Source organism: Ranitomeya imitator, chromosome 2 (genome assembly GCF_032444005.1).
Source record: "Ranitomeya imitator isolate aRanImi1 chromosome 2, aRanImi1.pri, whole genome shotgun sequence".
Lineage (NCBI taxonomy): Eukaryota > Metazoa > Chordata > Amphibia > Anura > Dendrobatidae > Ranitomeya > Ranitomeya imitator.
In genome coordinates, this window is record NC_091283.1 from 350300254 (window position 1) to 350313705 (window position 13452).

The window sequence follows — 13452 nt, forward strand, 5'->3', positions numbered from 1 at the left end:
ATGATTGGGTAATGTCATATAGGGGAAAAAAGTAAGCCCCTCCCCAGTGGAATCTCTGTTAACACCCCTTTTGTTGAAGGGGAGATTTGGCTGAAGGGGAAATTTATATATTGGGCACCTTAAACTATGATAGCCCTGATCTCCTCAATTCAGTGGTGAAAAAAAGTTGTTGTACACAGCCTCTCTGCCCCTTTTTTAGTGATATACACAGTTTAAACTAAAAATTATTCAACTCTTCAATTGACAGATCGATGGATGGCCGGGTCCTGAGACCTGCACCAATTGCTTAATAAACTGATGACAAATACATAGCTTGTGAGGTATGTGCACAAAACATAGTACAGATTCAATAGAAAGTCTACAAAACTGAATATATAATTGTACCAACCAGTTAAAAAAAAAATAGAGAGGCTGCTACTCACTTGGGTGGTTATCAGTAGGAATCGCCTCTTTACATTGCTCATCACCCCTCATATATGTCTCTGTAGTATAAATATGGGTCAGATCTTCACCCTGAAAAAGATATTGTAAAAGTAACCGACAGATGGAGAAGTCACATCTATGATCAGCTCACCCAGAAATCTTCACAGTTCTCATTGCACAAGCACAAAACATATAGTGTATTTTTCGTACGCGAACACGTACCCCAAATTTTGAGAAGGAAAATAGGAAAAAAATGTAATGGAAAAATAGGGGTCCGTCTTATTGTCTGAATTTAGCTTACTGGGTGGCAGCGGCAGGGTCGCTGCTGCAAGAAGACGAAGGTGGCAGGAGCAGGGATGTGGAGTCGGTGTCCATTTTGGTGATGTCAGAACTGGTATAAAATGTACCGACTCCGAAAATTTATAACAAATTGGGTACAGTAGTTCAATGCAGGATGTGCTGTCAATTTTTCAGAACAATTTGGGAAAATTATGAAATTTCCTATAGATGTCTGTTCCATTCCTGATCTAAGGATCTAGGCTTTTAGTTGAGGTGAATCTGTGCTGCGCTTTATGTGCATGCTCAGTAGTGATTCAGTGCTTTGTAGTCAGTCCTGTAGTTGGGATTCAGGGAAATTGATGAGTCAGAGTCGGAGGTTTGGCTTACCGCTTCAACACCTCTGAGCAGGAGTGGAGTGATGTGGCGTGCCCTGAGCTGGGAGGAGGGGATGTCCCCACGGTACAAGGCTGCAGGCCCTGGGCTTGAAGAAAATGTCAAAGAGGCAGGAGCGGAGTCCCTGCTCTGTACATTGATTTCCCGGTGGTGGGCTTAATGAAAATGGCCGCCACAGGTGGCACATGAGCAGATTTACATCTCGGCTCAATGACAATTCCCATTCCAGCCGCCAGCTTACTGCATCTGTGACCCTGCTCCGCTTCTGCTCTGCCCCCTCCCCAGTAAGCTACATTTGGATTATAAGATGTACCCCCATTTTAATCCTACTTTTTTGGGGTAGTGTGTCTTATAGTCCGAAAAATACGGTAATACCAGTGGACTGAGCACAAAAGCTTCACAGCCGTCTACACTTCATAGAAGTCTCATGATATCTTCTCTCCATCTACCTGATAATCCTGAGGAACATCAGGACTTTCTTGTTTACGGTCATGTGGAAGAAGAGGACGGGGACATCTCTCTGTTCTTTTCCTCTTACTGGATAGATCTGGAGGGAACACATACAGGGCCTGAATTCATTCATTACATACAGATAATTATAGGCTGTGTGTATTTAGTCCTGTCTATTACCTGCTGATGTGAGGGGCTGGGGAACCTCCATCATGACGTCCTTATACACATCTTTGTGTCCTTCTAAATACTCCCACTCCTCCATGGAGAAATAGATGGAGACATCCTGACACCTTATAGGAACCTGACACATACAATGAAACGTCATTTTCTCGATCCCTTCATGTTACTATAGAATGCCCCAGCATTCCCAGCAGTGTCACCTCTCCAGTCAGCAGCTCCATCATTTTGTAGGTGAGTTCTAGGATCTTCTGAATATTGATGTCCTCATGTATCAGGGAGGGAGGTTGAGGCCCTGTGATAGGACTCTGGGGTGTTTCCCAACCCTCAGACACAGGGTCCTGACAGCGCTCACTAGAGGTCTTCTTCACTACTGTGTAATTCTGGTTATGGAGAGACACATTAATAAATCTCATTACAGACATTTCCAGAGTCCTCACCTCTCCAGTTCTGTCCATCTGTTATTCCCATAGATAAGAATGATGTAATGTGACGTCATCAGAATCTCTCACCTCTCCAGGAAGCCGGAAGAGGATCTCTAGAGTGAGGTGTAATATCCTCTCTGCCATCTTGTCTCTGTACATAACAATCTGTGATGGGTAAATTAAAAAAATTCTGTTATGTAGAAGATCTCTACTGACAGGATCCGATATTGTAGGGACCTGAACGGGAAGATGAGTTAATATAACATAAAAGAATCCCACGTAACAATACAGTTACTGAAGACTTTATATCTAATCACCGAGCGCAGAAATGATGCTGACATATATGGCAAGTGATTGTTTTATAAGTGTTTATCTGTGTTTTTTTTATTTTCTCCAATAAGGCTGTGGTTTCAGATGTTTTTGGCTGAATTATCATCTGCAACTGTTTAAAAATTCAAAAAAGTTGTCAGAAATGTACTCCAGTTCACTCCTAAGCCATTTTATGTATTCCAGATGTCTTGGAGCAAATTTTGTGCCATTTAGCAAAACTTCAGACTTTTTATCCTAAGAGCATTTTTATTTTATCAGGGCTTGCTCTTATCGCTCCGGTATAACAGACATAAATACTACTCTCAGTCTCCAACCGTGGCATTTAAATGCTGCAATCCTGGTGTGGCTTATTTCTCCTGTATGACACAGTCATGGGGTGCCGATGAATTGCTATGGTCGCCTGGATCCTGCTGAAGGGTTCTAGTAACAAAATCTTAGTATAGGCAAAGAAGTACGGAAAAGGGTATTATCTTCTGCACTGCTGCTGAATCTAAATTTTAACAGTGTGGTATTGGAAATCATGCCGTTTAATTCTCATATTCTCTACATACAGTATTTCAGATCATAATCGTAGATGCTTTCAAAAACACTCATGAAAAAGTTGGCATACATAGGTGCCACCAGTGTCCCCAGTGTACCTCTCGTTTTGGTGGTAGATGACATTTTGAAATTTTACAAAATTGTTTTTAAAAATAAATTCTGATCCTTCTAGGATGAATCTTCTATGGTTGACCTCAATTCTGGTGTGTATATATAAACCTTTTTTGGATAAATAAGAGCCCAATATCAAGTCATGTATTGGAATACTATACGGACACATCCAAGGGGATGATAGAATGGGATTTCCTCTATGTGATACCTTGAAGGAGTTCAATTAGTTGTGCAAAGTGTTTAAGTTGGCTGGGTGAAGAGCGTACATGGGGCTGAGCTTACAAATCAATATAAGAAGAGAGGTTACTAGTTATGGAATTTATCACCGAAATTAACCCCTTCGGCTGGTTTCACATTAGCGTATCTGTGCGCAGTGTACATATCTTTAACATGGTGCACGCAGGGATAGGTGTACGCATGCGTCGTTTCGCTGTGTGCGGCGGTGTCTGGCCAACGCAATACAGGTCCTTCTCAAAAAATTAGCATATAGTGTAAAATTTCATTATTTACCATAATGTAATGATTACAATTAAACTTTCATATATTATAGATTCATTATCCACCAACTGAAATTTGTCAGGTCTTTTATTGTTTTAATACTGATGATTTTGGCATACAACTCCTGATAACCCAAAAAACCTGTCTCAATAAATTAGCATATCAAGAAAAGGTTCTCTAAACGACCTATTACCCTAATCTTCTGAATCAACTAATTAACTCTAAACACATGCAAAAGATACCTGAGGCTTTTATAAACTCCCTGCCTGGTTCATTACTCAAAACCCCCATCATGGGCAAGACTAGCGACCTGACAGATGTCAAGAAGGCCATCATTGACACCCTCAAGCAAGAGGGTAAGACCCAGAAAGAAATTTCTCAACAAATAGGCTGTTCCCAGAGTGCTGTATCAAGGCACCTCAATGGTAAGTCTGTTGGAAGGAAACAATGTGGCAGAAAACGCTGTACAACGAGAAGAGGAGACCGGACCCTGAGGAAGATTGTGGAGAAGGACCGATTCCAGACCTTGGGGAACCTGAGGAAGCAGTGGACTGAGTCTGGTGTGGAAACATCCATAGCCACCGTGCACAGGCGTGTGCAGGAAATGGGCTACAGGTGCCGCATTCCCCAGGTAAAGCCACTTTTGAACCATAAACAGCAGCAGAGGCGCCTGACCTGGGTTACAGAGAAGCAGCACTGGACTGTTGCTAAGTGGTCCCAAGTACTTTTTTCTGATGAAAGCAAATTTTGCATGTCATTCGGAAATCAAGGTGCCAGAGTCTGGAGGAAGACTGGGGAGAAGGAAATGCCAAAATGCCTGAAGTCCAGTGTCAAGTACCCACAGTCAGTGATGGTGTTGGTCCACTGTGTTTCATCAAGGGCAGGGTCAATGCAGCTAGCTATCAGGAGATTTTGGAGCACTTCATGCTTCCATCGGCTGAAATGCTTTATGGAGATGAAGATTTCATTTTTCAGCACGACCTGGCACCTGCTCACAGTGCCAAAACCACTGGTAAATGGTTTACTGACCATGGTATTACTGTGCTCAATTGGCCTGCCAACTCTCCTGACCTGAACCCCATAGAGAATCTGTGGGATATTGTGAAGAGAAAGTTGAGAGACGCAAGACCCAACACTCTGGATGAGCTTAAGGCCGCTATTGAAGCATCCTGGGCCTCCATAACATCTCAGCAGTGTCACAGGCTGATTGCCTCCATGCCACGCCGCATTGAAGCAGTCATTTCTGCCAAAGGATTCCCGACCAAGTATTGAGTGCATAACTGAACATTATTATTTGATGGTTTTTTTGTTTGTTATTAAAAAACACTTTTATTTGATTGGATGGGTGAAATATGCTAATTTATTGAGACAGGTTTTTTGGGTTATCAGGAGTTGTATGCCAAAATCATCAGTATTAAAACAATAAAAGACCTGACAAATTTCAGTTGGTGGATAATGAATCTATAATATATGAAAGTTTAATTGTAATCATTACATTATGGTAAATAATGAAATTTTACACTATATGCTAATTTTTTGAGAAGGACCTGTATATTTCATTTTTTGAGGGGTCAAATATTGCGCAAACATGCGCATGATTGCGATTGAGTGCGTCAAAACAATGCATTAGTGTCTATGGGAACGCGCGTATTAGTACGCAAGAACATGCGTACACATGCATTTGTTACGCAATTTTTACTTCAGAATGAGCAGGTCCAGGAAGTGATTTCACCACCTGCTAATTGCCAGCTGTATAAAAACAAGGGTCGACCCTGTAAGGCCATTATTCTCCAGACTCTGGATGTAAGCACTCTCTATGTATGTATAGAAGCTTTGCAAATGTCTGTCTGTCTCTGCAGTCTGTACTAGTGGTGCTCCTCCAAATCTCAGAAAATATAAATACTCTATTCTGCTTTTGTTTCTGAGGTCTGCGGTTGCTCAGCGAATGTGAGTATCTTTTGTGTTGTCTTACTATTATATAAACTATATAATTTTTTTTACTAATGTTTTTCATTTATTTACCACACAGAACAGTGGAGCAGCACAACACAACCTGGATTATCCTTAGTTGGAGTTGCCCCTCATCGACCAGCCAATGAACTGGCCCAATCCCAATCATTCACCAGCGATGGAGCAACCAGGCAGGCTTCACAGGCTGGGGAATAGGCAGCCAGTCCATCTGGTTTTCCCCTCTCCCAGACCTCTGCCACTGGTTGTGTTGGGTATCCTCGTCAGCAGTAGAGGGCCTAGGAGAGGCCTGTCATGCCCAAGTTTATTCACTTAGGCTCGATCTTCCAGGATGGGATGAAGGTGGTTTTAGAAAGACTGGATAGTGGGTTCACTCAGGTGAACACATTAATCCAGGAAGTCCACAGATGCCTTGACCACTTGGAAGCCGACCTTCAGAGACCGGTGCAACATTTTTTTCATCAATAGAGTAGTGCAACCTACCACCTGATCTCCAGCTGAACGTGATGCAGGCCTGCCAGGCTGCTTACAGCCAGGCATTGCAGCAGTCCAGATATCAGCAGCAGGCACAAACTTCATTTCCTACAGGTCAACAAGGGGCAGCACAGCAGCAGTGGCAGAATCACCCAGCACCTTTCCAAACATCTCAAGGACTTGGACACCAGTCTGCTCAACAACTGACAGCGCAAGTGACCTATCCACCACCACCGCTGGACATTAGGACTGTTCCTACAGTACCCAGCTACACCACACAGCCGAGTGCAGTAGCCTTCAACTTTCAAGATGCAGCCGAGTGCAGCAGCCATGCAGCCTTCAACTTCCACCACGCAGCCATGTGCAGCACCCCAGGAACAGGAAAAAAAAACGCAGAGGAACTAGCAAAACGGCCAGGAAAAGAAAAGTTGGCAAGAAACATTACCCACCACCTCCACCCTCACCTCCTAATATGTCTCCCAAATGTGTCTGTTTTCAAGTCTGTCCCCAACTTCCCTTGGTTCTTTCCCTTCCAATGTGTCAGTCCTTTCCAATTTGTATTCTACTCCTAATGTGTCCTCTTCCCCCAATGTTACATCTGCTGTCAATACATCTGACCTAATCCCAATCCTTCAGTTAACTACCACTTCCCCTGTAACCACTTACCCAACCACTCCTAGCCAATCATCACAGCCCGACACCCCCCAGGTCCACAACATCACACCTTTGGGCAGACCCCAAAAGTAAAACTCATTTTTTTTTTTATTGATGTTAAATTAAACTTTGCGATCTCGCGAGATGATGACATGGTGATGGCACCGCGCGACCAATCAGCGACATTGTCGCAGGATGTAAATTCCGCTTCGCTGATTGGTTATGCCCAGCCGACATTGGCGCGGGATTTAAATCCCACTTCGCTGATTGGTAGCGCCCAGCCGGCGCGCCCAATCAGTCACATTGGCACGGGATTTAAATCCCGCTCACACAGGGTTAATGCCAGCGGTAACGGACCGCATTATGCCACGGGTAACGCACTACGTTACCGCTGCTATTAACCCTGTGTGTCCCCAACTTTTTACTATTGAAGCTGCCTATGCAGCATCAATAGTAAAAAGATGTAATGTTAACCCCTTAGCGACAGCCGATACGCCTTTTAACGGCGGCCGCTAAGGGTACTTAAACCACAGCGCCGTTAATTAACAGCGCTGTGGAAAAAGTGTATAGCGCCCCCCAGAGTCGGATTTTCTCCGGGGTCTCGGCTGCCGGGGGTAGCTGAGACCCCGGAGAACATGATTCGGGGGGTTTTGTACCCACCCCGCATTTGCGATCACCGGTAATTAACCGTTTACTGGCGATCGCAAAAAAAAAACAAAACGCGATCTCTTTTTAATTTATCTGTCCTCCGATGTGATCGCACATCGGAGGACAGAGAAAGGGGGTCCCAGATAGCCCCCCGATACTTACCTATCTCCCCCGGTGCTCCTCGTGTCTCCCGGTGGGCGCCGCCATCTTCAAAATGGCGGGCGCATGCGCAGTGCGCCCGCCGGCCGGCCCCGCGAGAATCCAAAGAGCATGATCGGGGTCGGTTTTACCGACCCCTGTTTTGCGATCGCCGGTAATTAACTGTTTACCGGCGACCGCAAAAAAAAAAAAAAAAAAAAAAGTAAAGTGTAATTCTCTGTCCTCTGATGTGATCGCACATCAGAGGACAGAGAAATAGGGGGATTCGGGGACCCTATCATACTCACCTGTATCCCTGGATCCTCCTGCTGCTCCTCCTGGCCGCCGGCAAAAGAAAATGGCGGGCGCATGCGCAGTGCGCCCGCCATCTGTCTCCATCTGCTGGCCGGCAGGAGAACAGCAGTTGGGGCTAAAGTTAGGGTTAGGATTAGGGGTAGGGTTAGGGGTAGGGTTAGGGGTAGGGTTAGGGGTAGGGTTAGGGCTAGGGTTGGGGCTAGGGTTAAATTTAGGGTTAGGGTTGGGGCTAAATTTAGGGTTAGGCTTCTTTCACACTTACGTCGGTACGGGGCCGTCGCAATGCATCGGCCCGACATACCGACGCACGTTGTGAAAATTGTGCACAACGTGGGCAGCGGCTGTAGTTTTTCAACGCATCCGCTGCCCAATCTATGTCCTGGGGAGGAGGGAGCGGAGTTACAGCCACGCATGTGCGGTCAGAAATGGCGGAGGCGACGTACAAAAAAATGTTTCATTGAACGTTTTTTTGTGCCGACTGTCATGATCCCAATGGCAGGGGATCACAAAAGGACAAGCACAAAAACATAACAAGCTCTAGGAAGATGGAACCAGAGCTGACCGCGATCCTGAACCTAAACACACAACTAGCAGTAGCCGGGGAACGTGCCTACGATGATTCTAGACGTCTCGCTCCAGCCGGAGGACTAGCTTCCCCTATAAGAAGAAACACAGACCTCACTTGCCTCCAGAGAAACCCCACAGAAATAGCAGCCCCCCACATGTAATAACGGTGAAATGAGAGGAAAGCACATACGTAGTCATGAAAACAGAATCAGCAAAAATGAGGCCCGCTAAAGCTAGATAGCAGAGGATACAAAAGTGAACTGCGCGGTCAGCGAAAAACCCTACAAAAAACCATCCTGAAATTACTTGAACTCATGTGCCAACTCATGGAACATGAGGAGTAATTTCAGCCCACTAGAGCAACCAGCAGCAGGAAACACATAACTGCAAGCTGGACAAAGACAAAAAGCAAGCAAAACGTAGAACAGGAAAATCAAAACTTAGCTTGTCCAGAAGAATACAAACGCAGGGAGCAGAGGTAAACAGACACGCTGATTACATTGATAGCCGGCGAGGAAATGACAAAGAAGCCAGGTTAAATAGGAAACACCCATAACCTGATGGAACAGGTGGACACCAGAGACTGCAGAAAACACAAGTCACCCAGTACCATCAGTAACCACCAGAGGGAGCCCAAAAACAGAACTCACGACAGCCGACGGTCCGCCAAAACACAACTGATCCAGTGCACGACAGATGCGACGTGTGGCCATCCGTCACGATCCGTCGGCAATACAAGTCTATGGGCAAAAAACGCATCCTGTGGGCACATTTGCAGGATCCGTTTCTTGTCCAAAACGACGGATTGCGACGGATGCCAAACGACGCAAGTGTGAAAGTAGCCTTAGGGCTAGGGTTAGGGTTGGGGCTAAAGTTAGGGCTAGGGTTGGGGATAAAGTTAGGGTTAGAGTTGGGATTAGGGTTAGGGTTTGGATTAGGGTTGGTATTAGGGTTAGGGTTGGCATTAGGGTTACGCTTGGGATTAGGGTTAGGTTTGGGATTAGGGTTAAGGTTAGAGTTGTGATTAGGGGTGTATTGGGATTAGGGTTAGGTTTGAGGTTAGGGTTGAGATTAGGATTAGGGGTGTGTTGGATTTAGGGTTTTGATTAGGGTTATGGTTAGGGTTGACATTAGGGTTGTTTTGGGGTAAGGGTTATGATTATGGTTATGGTTAGTGATTAGGATTATGGATCAGGTTGGGATTAGGGTTAGGGGTGTGTTGGGGTTAGGGTTGGAGCTAGAATTGGGGGGTTTCCACTGTTTAGGTACATCAGGGGGTCTCCAAACACGACAGCCAATTTTGCGCTCAAAAAGTCAAATGGTGCTCCCTCCTTTCTGAGCTCTGCCGTGCGCCCAAACAGTGGGTTACCCCCACATATGGGGCATCAGCGTACTCAGGATAAATTGGACAACAACTTCTGGGGTCCAATTTCTCTTGTTACCCTTGTGAAAATAAAAACTTGGGGGCTACAAAATCTTTTTTTGTGGAAAAATATATATATATATTTTTTTATGACTCTGCATTATAAACTTCTGTGAAGCACTTGGGCATTCAAAGTTCTCACCACACATCTATATAAGTTCCTTGGGGGGTCTAGTTTCCAAAACGGGGTCACTTGTGGGGGGTTACTACTGTTTAGGTACATCAGGGGCTCTGCAAACGCAACATAACGCCCACAGACCATTCTATCTAAGTCTGCATTCCAAAACGGCGCTCCTTCCCTTCCGAGCTCTGCCGTGCGCCCAAACAGTGGTTTACCCCCACATATGGGGCATCAGCATACTCAGGATAAATTGGACAACAACTTTAGTGGTCCAATTTCTCCTGTTACCCTTGTGAAAATAAAAACTTGGGGGCTACAATATCTTTTTTGTGAAAAAAAAAAATATTTTCTATTTTTACGACTCTGCATTATAAACTTCTGTGAAGCACTTGGGCATTCAAAGTTCTCACCACTCATCTAGATAAGTTCCATGGGGGGTCTAGTTTCCAAAATGGGGTCACTTGTGGGGGATTTCTACTGTTTAGGCACATCAGGGGCTCTCCAAACGCGACATGGCGTCCGATCTCAATTCCAGCCAATTCTACATTGAAAAAGTAAAACGGCACTCCGGCGCATGCGCGGACCTTGGTGAGGACGGACATGCCTTGCTGAGCTCCGCTACTCGCTCAGCCTGATCAGGCCCTAATTAGCACCGGGAGCCCGCAAAACACGCCGCCGCCGGACTCGCCTCACCCACTAGTGCCACCCTCCCTGGCGATGCCAAAAAAAGGAGCCGCAGCGCTGCCACCGGGACGCACCATCTCGGATCTTCTCCTCGGCGGTAACACTCCCAAGATGGCCGCCGCAACACTTCTCCCTTCGGCAGCAGCAGGAAGCATGGTAAGCGATCCAGACCAGGGGGAAGCCGCTCCTCCATCAGAGCTAGAGGTCTCCACTGCAGCACTTACTAAATCGCTGCAAGAAACGTTCAGGTCAGAATTAAGCACAGCTATGGGGACAATCTCATCTCAAATTCAGGACATCATGCAGCGCACAGTGGCTCTGGAGGAAAAAATGGACGCCACTGCAGACGCCCTAGAAGAAGACCGAGAAACACTTAAGTCCCAAGCGGATCGCATTACTGAGCTAGAACTCCGGTGCGAAGATTATGAGAATAGGTCTCGCAGGGGTAATCTACGGATCAGAGGGCTCCCTAAAAATATCATAGCACTTAAAGACACAGCCTCTGCTTTATTTGCAGCACTACTCCCTGACATAGACCCAACTATCCTTCACATCACCAGGATCCATAGAGCTCTGGGTAAGCCTCGCAACAGTGATATGCCCAGAGACGTGATTTTAAAGTTACACTATGAAGAGGCGCGAGATTTAATTCTCAATGCTGCTAGAAGTAATCCTGTTCTACCTGACCTGCCAGCGACAGTACATATCTATGCAGACATCGCAGCGGCCACACTTGCCAGAAGGAGAGACCTCAAACCAATTACTGCAGCCCTACAATTAGCGCAAGTTAAATACAGATGGGGCTTTCCCTTCGCCCTCATTTTTTCAATTAACTCTCAAGTATTCACTTGCCGTTCACTGGAGGAAGGGAAGCAGGCCATGAACATGGTCGGGATCCCGATTCACATAGAAGCATCAGCCATGCCGCAGCGAAAAACGCGACCAGCAAAGGAATGGCAAAGCACTCCCAGAACGAGGAGCCGGAACGCAAAAATCACCTGATCTGACCTGTTTATATGAACACCTGCTCAGCTCTTTTGGATGGGCTATGGGGAGATGCAAGCCGTTCTGATTATACCTGATATTAGGGAAATACTGGCTGCAATACTCCAATGCCCTTACTTGGTTCTAACTAGACCCCCCACTTATTTTTATATTTACGACTGCTTAAAAAAGTTAGCCTGTTCCGGCTTTGGCACTAGTAACTCACCAAACTCTTCAAATTTTTTCCCATTTTGTTTTTTCTTTGTTCCTTAGCAAGGGCCTGGCTGTCGGGTTTGTAGCATGTTGCCCGAATCTGGTGATTCCTGGTATTCCCATTAATATGGTAAACCAGCTCGCCATACGTTTTGGATTTGTTATCCATTTGTTGATGTTATTTGTTGTGTCTGTCTTCGTCTTTCCCCAGTCCGTATCTTCCCCTTCGTTTCCCCACAGAGGTTGCTACTATGTGCTCCAGTTCTTGCAGCGGTTACCTGATGAGGCCATGATCCAGAACACCATCTATGAATCCTCTTCCTTTAGCGGTAAATATCACTTACATAATGTGTAATGTTATCTCACATAACGTCCGGGGATTCAACTCTCCCATAAAACGTAAGAAAGCCTTTATCGACTACTCAAAACATGCTCCGGACATTATCTGTCTACAGGAGACCCATTTCTCAAACTCATCCCACCCCAGATATTTTGACGCCAATTACTCACAATATTACACGTCGACATGGGACAAAAAAACGAGGGGCGTCATTACCCTTATTAAAAATACCTTCCCATTTCAACTCGTCAGCACATATTCTGACCCTGAAGGAAGGTTTATTGTCACACTTGGAACATCGCGAAGCCAAATGATCTGCGTCGTTAACAGTTATTTACCTAACGCATCCCAGTTGTCGACCTTTCAACTAATTATATCAAAACTAGTCACCCTTAAATATGACCACCTTATTTGGTGCGGAGACTTTAATTTCACCATTAACCCTAGCTTAGACAGCAGCGCCCAGAAGCGGTCGGATATACCCAATGCGGATAGGAAAAAAATACTGCATCTAATGAAGAATAATTGTCTAGTGGATGTATGGAGGGAGATGGGTGGCCCGGTGAGAGGCTACACATACTTCTCCCCGGCACACCAAACATATTCTCGAATTGACCTACACCTAACTACAGCAAAGACGCTTACCTCCGCCCTATACTCTCGACACGTTCCATCGTCGTGGTCAGACCATGACGTAGTCCTATCAGCATTCAAATTCAACCTCACCACCTCTAAATTATTCAAATGGAGACTGAATGAATCTCTACTCACAGACCCCGCTGCTCTCTCTAAAATTAAAGAAGAATTGGAGTTATATTTTCAAACCAATTCTGGAGAGAATTCCTCCCCAGGAGTCGTGTGGATGGCGCACAAAAAATTTATCACCGGCTCCATAATCAAAATAGCTACTACCAAAAAAAAGCAAAGATCTGAGATACAAACACGCCTAGAAACCAAACTCATGAAACTTGAACTAGCCAACCAGAATAACTCTTCTCTCTTCCTGACTAAACAAATTAGAGATATTAAACTGCAACTTGATGTCATCCTGACAAATAAGACTGAGAGAGCACTAACATGGACTAGGTCCACCTTTTATAAATATGCTAACAAACCGACTGGCATGTTGGCTCGTAGGCTTAGAAGCAAAGAACTTCTCAACAATGTTACCTCCATTAGAGATTCTGGAGGTCGAGTTTCGTCACACCCAGATGTAGTTTACAATGCATTTCGGGACTACTACCAAAAGTTGTATTCCTCCCCACAACCTCCCTCACCACAACTTTTATCATCC

The 13452-nt window shown here is 45.3% G+C and overlaps 1 protein-coding gene across 1 annotated transcript in view; it reads right to left on the reverse strand.

Annotated features, from left to right (window-relative positions):
• The window catches only part of LOC138663732 (zinc finger protein 665-like), a 78336-nt gene that overhangs the window by 45201 nt on the left and 19683 nt on the right, over positions 1-13452 (reverse strand). The window contains exons 6-10 of the mRNA XM_069750055.1: positions 2238-2315; positions 1929-2108; positions 1726-1849; positions 1545-1642; positions 423-513 (exon numbers count right to left, since the gene is read on the reverse strand). Coding sequence (XP_069606156.1) covers positions 423-513; positions 1545-1642; positions 1726-1849; positions 1929-2108; positions 2238-2315 — 571 coding nt within the window. The remainder of the gene's footprint in view (positions 1-422; positions 514-1544; positions 1643-1725; positions 1850-1928; positions 2109-2237; positions 2316-13452) is intronic.